Consider the following 8,530-nt stretch of genomic DNA (forward strand, 5'->3'; position numbering starts at 1 on the left):
GTTCTGTGCCATGTACCATCCCAGCCACAACAGGTCATTGTTTCATCACACTTAGATTCATCTTCTGTGTTTTTCAGAAAGCTCACGAACACAACGTCCAAACGGAGATTTAGGGAAGATTCATTAATAGTCTCCTCAGTAATTGCCATGGAGTTCTAGAAAGGAAAAAGAAACAAACAGAAATTCACAACACATCCAGCAAGACATCGAATTGGCAGAAGTACTTTGAATTTCTCAGCGAGTACTTCAAAATGTTGATGAACAAGCCCAACAGCAGGCTTTCAAGCTTTCATCTATTAAATCTCACATTGCTGAGCACAGCTCACAGTTCTGCTCTCTTCAGATTTCCCTGAAGCCTTACTACACCTTCACGCATACTTGCTCCCTCTGCAGTTTCTGTAACATCAGCACACAGGTACACAAGTGGTGAGTTTACAGTGCTCCAGATGCTATTAATAAAATTAGCATCAAGTAGAGGCCTAGGTGCCTCTCGCCTCCTGTCTGGTGACAGCTCATTTAAGAATGTTCTTTTATTGGAGGTCGCAGGAATGAACAATCATCTTCTGCAAAAGACTTGTTGCAATTAACAGTACTTTCCTCCTGAATCCATCTCACAAGTGTAGATGTACTAATTAGCAAGAAAGCACAGTAGAATAAATAAAAAACAATTTTATTTTATATTTAGAACTTGACAGTAGAAAGCTTTATCACTAGGATTGTACTGAAATCAAGATCCAGGCAGGCTCCATAAATCACTTCAGACACTTCTACCCACCTATAAGCAAAGGGGAAGAATCAAGTCAGTTCAAGCTTCATATCTCACCAGGCCTCCCAATGTACTCTTACAGCCGAAGACGTGGACCTTCCTTGGCCAATACCATAAGGATCCACTCACTACGTTATATACATCGTTAAGAAGGAAGAAGCAGGTAAGACAGGGACTGTAAAGCATGGCCAAAAAGAGTCTTGTTATTTTTTGTTTTGAGGAAGATGACAGGAATGACAAGCAACAACCACAGAACACAAGCATCCTGCCTTTTGGCTGAAGGCCATTTAAAGAAGCGTCAGGGCCAACAGCTGCATCATGAAAGCGGAAAAGACATCATCCACATTCTCATTTCTCTTCCAGTTTTCAGAGAAAACTAGAGCAATGATACAATCTTGTCTGGAGGTCCAAAGGGGATCTGAAGGGAAATCTACAGCTTTCTCCTGAAAGAGGTACTGGGATAACTTATCTGGAAGTCAGGTTTTACATGCATAAATCATGAGTGCTGTTAAGTATGGATTATCTTGCAACTCTTTAATCTTTTCCCAGATCACTGACTTGTTCTCCATCAGAACAAGTACTCTGTGCAAACACACCATGGAAGAACAGAGGGCAAATAAGCACCATTAGTGGTAGGAGCCATGCATATACTTGTGTAACTTCACAATCCCCTAACGCTCTAGGATTCTAAGATTGTTTCTTAGGTAGCCAACAGAAACAGCTGTATGCCACTGCCATTAGGACAGCAAAGATAATGTGTTACCTTACGAACTGTCCCATTATCATCATTCAAGCACTGATGAAATTAAAGTGAAGAAAAGTTGTCACTTTTCAGTCAGTGTGGTAAAAAGACCCAAATGAGGTAAGTAATCCATCTTCCATTCTAATGCTCTCAGAATGGAAGGGTTGAAATCAGACATCTTCATAAACAAGCAACTATAATTCTTTTTATGCCAATGTCCAATGATCTCTGGCTACCTGAATGAAAACCTGACAGGGTGAGGAATTTTTCACCACTTTTTCTCTTTATTAATGATAAAAATAGGATTTTTTTCTTTTTTCCAGAGAACTGGAAGTCTAGTTCATGTATGCAACAAGCCATTCCACATTATATCCATACAGCATTTTACTTCCCTCAACATTATAAAAGCGATTTGTTCCCAGACAGTATAATTAGTTCACTCTTCACTACTCATATTGAGTTTCCACAGAGAACAGCGTGAACTCCACACACATATCAGACTATTAATGCCATGGTCAGAATTAAGAACGGTTTCAATGTGCTGCAAGTTTTCACTACCACATCCCTCCCTGACAAACAATGCCACCTACTGACACCGCCAAAATCTGAACCAGGAATTTTTCCACTACCCACCTCCAGACACAGCGCCTACAGTGCACAACAGAGACAGCAAGGAGGTGGCATTACAGCCCAGATAAAGAAATCATTAATTGATGCCTGATAATCCAAGATTCATGTCAGTTATGCTGTACTGTTGAAGCTACTTACAGATGTCCAATTTTGGTAAATTTATTCCAATTCTTGACCCTGCAACCTGACTGCCAATTGTACACTTCTACAATAAAGGACCTGAACGTACATAATAAAGAAAGTTGCATGAACTGCATGACAGAATTCCCAACAAGTTTTAAGTGCACTGTTTCCTCTAGATTTGATGGCCCAGAGAAGTTGAAAGCAGTAGTCCAAGTAACTCAAAAAGTAACACCTGTTGCATCCGTTGCTGTTCTTCCAACATTCTTGCACACCTCAGGCATGACAAATCTACAATCATTCTTGCATCATCCAGCTCCAGCAGCAACAAAAACTAACCTAAAATGTTTTTATTATTTTACATAACTACTTTGTCAAACAAGAAGTACCTATACAGTCACAAAAGTCCATCACAGTGTATGAACAAGGGTTCTACTGCGCAGCTGTTGCACGTATTCTTTTGCTTGGTCAAAACCAGTCTTTCGTGGCTCTGGAAGAGGAGGAGGACCTTCCACCAACTTCACAAAGTAGTGGCACTTGACGATTTTCATGATGCCAAACATGCCTTTCCCGTGGAGACGGATCCGTTTTGTATAGTGGCCTTTGCCTGCCAGTGACTCAGCTGAAGTGAAAAAGGTGGGGAGAAGACCAGTCAATCTCAGAACAAATTGCTATATATCTGCAACTGGAACACCATCTTACCAGTGGATTTGTTCATGATTGCAACTGAAAAGTTAATTGCATTAAAGATTCCTTTCTCCACCTTCCATAACATTCAGCAGATTACTGCTACAGAGGAAACCCTGGACTTGAACTAACACTTCAGAAGCACCAAAAAGATGCATTTAGAAAGTATACACATGAAGATAATTAATGTCAGTTGTGATGCAAGTAGAAAGCATATCTTTAATGTTTTCCTGAAGATATTTACTAGGAATTGTATTTCATCCATTTCTGTCAATTTGAGACAACAAAGTCTTACTAAGGATAAATTTTTCATGGATTAGGATGACATTTTTCTGTGCTAAAATAAACAACTAAATTACCTATATGTAAATTTGATTTGAATTCCACGTTGTGATTTCTTACTGCCATTTCCTGAGCCTCTAAGAGAACCTGTAACAAAAAGAGATAGAAGCACTGAGCAGGAATTGAAGCAATGTTATTTCGTATCTCTGAATAAGATAAAGAAATTTGCAAGTTTAAGTCAATTACAGAAAACTATTTCAGAGAGATCAAAATTGTTAAAAACAGACTTATATAATTATGTTCTCTGCACACAGACTGGAAAACTTCTGGTCAACCTGATTACATTTTTGGGTTAGATGGCTCCCACCAGCAGCTGTCAGTGTATGGACCTTCAATTAGTTTGATATCAGAATAGAAACAGACATGGGTAGAAACCAACTTATGCCATTCAATATTTTTGAGCTAAAACTTAACACTGCTCAGTCATACTTATGGCAGAAACCAATGCTTTGGCCAAGCAAACAATTTGATACTTCCAACAACTACTGTGTATGAAAAATCCCTATGTTTTAACAGAGCTCAATCCCTTCCCTAATGATATTCCTCCTCATTTATGATTTGGAAGAAATGAAGCACATTGATGGAGCAGCTATTTCTGACAGATTCTGCATTATTTACCATGATCTTAAATCCAAAGACTGTCACAGAGAAGGTACCCACATGTTTTTTGTTATCATCAAAAATTTAGAACATTCAGCACAAGCTACTTCTGTGTATCCTTAAGTCACAACATTACATGACTGCTACAAGAACGTGCTCTGAATGGGTTCTCACAGGCTTACCAGAAACATTTAAAACCAACATCATCAGATACTTGGAAAGTTTTCTTGAAACTGAGTTTGTTAGGGAATGCTTCTGCATACCTCTTTGATGATCTTTGCTCCCTTTTTATCATTAAATTCCAACTGAGCAAGAGCTTGATCAATGGACATTCCTTTAATCTGCAATTAAAGTGTTAAAGTTAACTTGTGTAATTACAAACAGTTCTCTTATTCAGAAGACAGTCTTTACATTTTGCTGTCACAAAGAACAAATCAGAAGACTTAAGCTTCCTTAACTGACATTTCTTCAGTGCAATATTATACATACAGTTCTTCTCAGCTAAATGCTGAATGATAAATTATTCAACTTTAACTATTTTCTCAGAGCGAAAAACAGCACATTACTCTGCTCCAAAGATCCCTGGGTACACATTTGAGAGCATCCTAAGATTAAGATAAAGTGGCTAAATCAAACTACAAATAACTGCCTGCTGCACAACTGCATCCTCAGTACTTTATCATAAAGATACTGATTACACTCTGATTGAAGTAGACTGTTAAAGCAAATACAACAATTAAATTTTGTTCTAAAATTCAGAACAGAGAAGCACTTTTGCTTACCAGTTTTGCCAGATACCACATCTTATCTTTGCTGTACTTTATTTCCCTCCGACAATGATATATTTCCTAGGTGCATAAAAGAGAGGACGAGTAATTCTGCTGTGAGAACAAAATGAAGCATACGTGTCTGCTCTGCAATGCACATTCTTTTGAGGAATAAAAGAACAGCTCTCCCTACTACTCATACCTTGAACACATCAAGTCAGGCATACTGTTGCCATTTTAAACTGTAAACTTTAATACTGTACAATAACAGTAAACCTTAATATAATCTTACAAGAATTAAATTAGTTTATAAACAGAGATCCTGAAAACCATGGTCTACTTTTTCTTTTCCTTCCTCCCCACCTTTTGAAGCAGTCTAAAGACTCATGTGCCCACTCAGTCTTAAAAGTATTACTGTGCAGTCACACCATCTTGCCGGGATAGCAATTCAACACCAATGAATTTAATTAGCTCTTCAGAAGTGAGGAGGGTTTTGAGTTTGACTGACATGACGAGGTGTCTCCAAAGGGCCATTTAACATTATTACTGCACCAAGAGAGCAAAAGCAGCTAGTAAAATTTAACATCGATACAAATTTGAAGGACGTGGAATCTTTTACACACAGGAAAAGAATTGATTTAAGTGAGCTGGTTGGTAACTCTATTTTCATGTATATATTGCACTAGTCAGCACAGTACACAGCATGTATTTCTAATTCTAGGCCACGATATTGATAGAGGTGATTGATGCTAATGGCTCACAAAAGCCTGTCAGGAAAAAAAAATGATTCTTGTGAGATGCAAATAATTTATTTCCCTGAGCAGCACCTCTAACAGAGGACATGAGACATCACTTCCCAAGTACAATTAAAAAAATGAAAATCCAAGACATCAGTTTTCAAGAATGAGGAAATACTGAAAAATTCACCTAAAATTTTCTCAGGTTAAGGTGTAGAGAAAGCAGTACTGATTACTCCCATCAGTGACCAAAGACAACACTTAACTTTCCACAAATGACTCAAATTAAAAGACTTGCTTCTATTCACACTTATCTGTACTTCCCAGTTACAAAATGATCAAGAAGAGGGGACAGGGAGAAGCATGCATGAACTTGCTGTCATCAAAAACTAACATCATCTGTTACGACTACCTTTTAAAAACAATCATGTTACTTAAAGTGACTTCTGCAGAAGTTGTCTTGAATGGCTATCAGGCCTTCATTGATTTTAGGTTCTTTGCTTCGATGTATGGTTTAATAAACACAAGTTTTTGTGCAACAGAGTGAAGAACAATTCCACTGCACGGTGTTTACAAAATGATTTCTTAAGGAAAGGAGACTTCTGCCATCACATTCCTTTCCTGAATCCCATGTCTGTCCCAACACAACTTTACACTCCTTCACACATGTCAAACAAATGAAGGATCCATTATGAGAGTAGACAACCCATGAACAGCCCCATTAAGAGGGAGGCCATGGCCACAGCAAGAGGCAACAGAGTTTCAGACCTCAGAGAATTCTATACAGTAGAAATATATATATATATACACACACACATCAAGAAATTTAAATAGAGTGCATGCTTTTTTAACAGGCACCATTATTTCCACTGCTAAACAAAAGCAACGTTTATAGTTCTATGCAGAAGAAACAATCCAGCTGCTTTCTTTCCTAGTTACCTACTGCTTTATGAACAGCACGAGTGTATAAGGACACATTCTTGGTAACTTCCATCTCTTCATAGTTCAGAGAATCTGTTTTGAAATTGCTAAACACAAACGTGTAAAGAAATGTGCAGGTGTGCTTACAGCTGGTCTGCGAGGTTCCCCGGGCAGCTGAGGAGGGTAAACAATCCTGTTCTTTTTCTCCCACTTCCCAAGTTTCTGCAGGGACGTACTTGTGTGGATGCATGACAGCGGGAAAGCACTACCAGCTGCAAACCACCTGCAAGACAACACCACGGTCACTGCTGTTGAACATAAACGTTCTTTGCCCCTCTCTGGACTATCTGAAAAAATTGTGAACTTGCTTGCCTTCATAGAGAGAACTCACACATTTGACTTACTTTGAAAGTAACACTGTTAAAGTCCTTTACAGTTTACCACTGAAAGGCTTTTTAATTTAACAAAAAGCTTTAGGCATGCCATGTAGCTTAAGTTACATTCGTATAGCATCAGATTACACGGTGCCCCCTGATCATCACACAGACACCATTACTTCTCCTTTCTTGCAGATGGCTCATTACTTGCATAAGGAATTCATGTCTTGTAATTTTCCCAAGACTAACCAATACTTGTTTAACTTTTAACAGCAAACCTTCTAACAGCAATAATTTGTAGCTTTTTAAGGAACAGAGAGTGAAGGAAAAAAAGCATCAGAAGCGTGTAAGCATTTATCGTGTCTGAAATCTGAAAGGGAAAATAATCTCAACTTTCAAAATGCAAGGAAACCAGTGCAAGATAGCTGACAGCAAATACAAAACTTCTTAGGGCTTCCAGTCAGTTTGCTCACCCAGATTCACACAGACTCAGCTCCATTTTGCCCCCTGCTGACCAAGCAGAGCAGTACGAGGCAGCCGCTCACAATGGCAAGAAATCGACGCGTTTAAAATGAAACACCTGGAGCTTTAACAAAGGCTCCAACAGCTCTGTGTGGGCTGTCAAGTTGTGCAAAACATTTTAAAACGTCTGACAAACAAAACACACCGAACAGCTTCATGAAAGTATTGTACACCTTAGAAGGCATTCACAATATCAACAGGGAGAAGGATGCTAAATAGATGTGTTAGGCACATTTTTTTTTCCCCGGTTATTTACCAAAACAACAGTTTACCATCACCAGACATAATATCATCAATTACTACAGGACAATATTCGACCACCACACAAATATCACTTTGCAGTTTCACAGCCTCACAGTGAAATAAGCATTACCTTCCAGGCATCAGCAGAACACGCGAGTCCTGACAGACTGAGGAACCTTACATTCTATATCTTAAGGCAATCCAGAGAACAGCTCTATTTACCATGGTTTCAAGAGAGGAAAGAGGACACAAACACATTGCAAAGAACAAGAAAGTGACAAGCAACAAAAGTGTTTATGCTTTACAACCAAGAGGCTCTTTTAAATAAGTTTTATACTACATAACTCCATAGGAAGAAGCATCCATAAGCAACAGGTGGGAGACACGCAAAATAGAAGAACTGATCAGGGAAAGCGATTCTGCTGAGCTGAAGGACAGTAACACAAATACAACATATGCCTTTATTTCATTTTCTTCAGCAACACACCTCTGTGATTGACCTCCACAGCTCCAGCAGAGACCAAAGCTCTGCACTTTGAGCACCACACACTCAGCTTTTCTTCTGGAACCGGGGATGCAGTGGGAGAAGCACTCCCCAACGCGCCTATGCTGCTCCTCCAGAGCAAAGGATCGGCCACTGCAGGAGAGCAGTGACTGGGGAGAGCACAGACGGGTGCAGGAGACACGACCTTACTGCGCTCTGAACTATGCAGCCAGAGAAAAATCTGTGTGCTGGACACGATGGGGCCACATGAGAGCCCCTCACCGTGCCGCGGAGCCCGAGCGCACAGGAAGACAGGTACAGGGATAGGGAGCGGCCCAACGCACACAGCCCCCACCCGGGTCTGCTGCAGGACGGCGGAGCCCCAGACTCACCTCTCCGGCCACGCCCAGCCGAGGAGCCCCCGCACCCAGGCGCTACCTGCAAGGAAGAAACGAGGTGAGCCCGAGTAGGAGAGAGCGACACTCGCGGAACACCGCGCCCGTCCCCGCACGCTCACCCGCACACCGCACCGCCATCTTCCCCGCCTCGCTTTACGGCAGCCACTCCCTGCGCATGTGTAGCGAGGCGGGTG

The 8,530-nt window shown here is 40.4% G+C and overlaps 1 protein-coding gene across 1 annotated transcript; it reads right to left on the reverse strand.

The window, feature by feature from the left end:
- Positions 1-654: 654 nt before the first annotated feature.
- Positions 655-8,496, reverse strand: MRPL22 (mitochondrial ribosomal protein L22). Its single transcript, XM_025154992.3, has 7 exons — positions 8,456-8,496; positions 8,331-8,376; positions 6,460-6,595; positions 4,670-4,735; positions 4,151-4,228; positions 3,305-3,374; positions 655-2,880 (listed from the first exon to the last, which is right to left on the reverse strand). The coding sequence occupies exons 1-7, from the start codon at positions 8,472-8,474 to the stop codon at positions 2,669-2,671; spliced, it is 627 nt and encodes a 208-aa protein (XP_025010760.2). The 5' UTR covers positions 8,475-8,496; the 3' UTR covers positions 655-2,668.
- Between the last annotated feature and the right edge of the window lie 34 nt (positions 8,497-8,530).

Source organism: Gallus gallus, chromosome 13 (assembly GCF_016699485.2).
Source record: "Gallus gallus isolate bGalGal1 chromosome 13, bGalGal1.mat.broiler.GRCg7b, whole genome shotgun sequence".
NCBI classification, from domain to species: Eukaryota; Metazoa; Chordata; class Aves; order Galliformes; family Phasianidae; genus Gallus; species Gallus gallus.

What these genes read in the sequence shown, in the direction of transcription:
- MRPL22 (XM_025154992.3), bottom strand. An exon ending in GGCTGGGCGTGGCCGGAGAG is followed by an intron (nt 6,596 to 8,330) that starts GTGAGTCTGGGG and finishes GTTGTCTTGCAG; the next exon opens with GTGGTTTGCAGCTGGTAGTG. An exon ending in GAGCAAAGATCATCAAAGAG is followed by an intron (nt 3,375 to 4,150) that starts GTATGCAGAAGC and finishes TTTTTGTTACAG; the next exon opens with GTTCTCTTAGAGGCTCAGGA.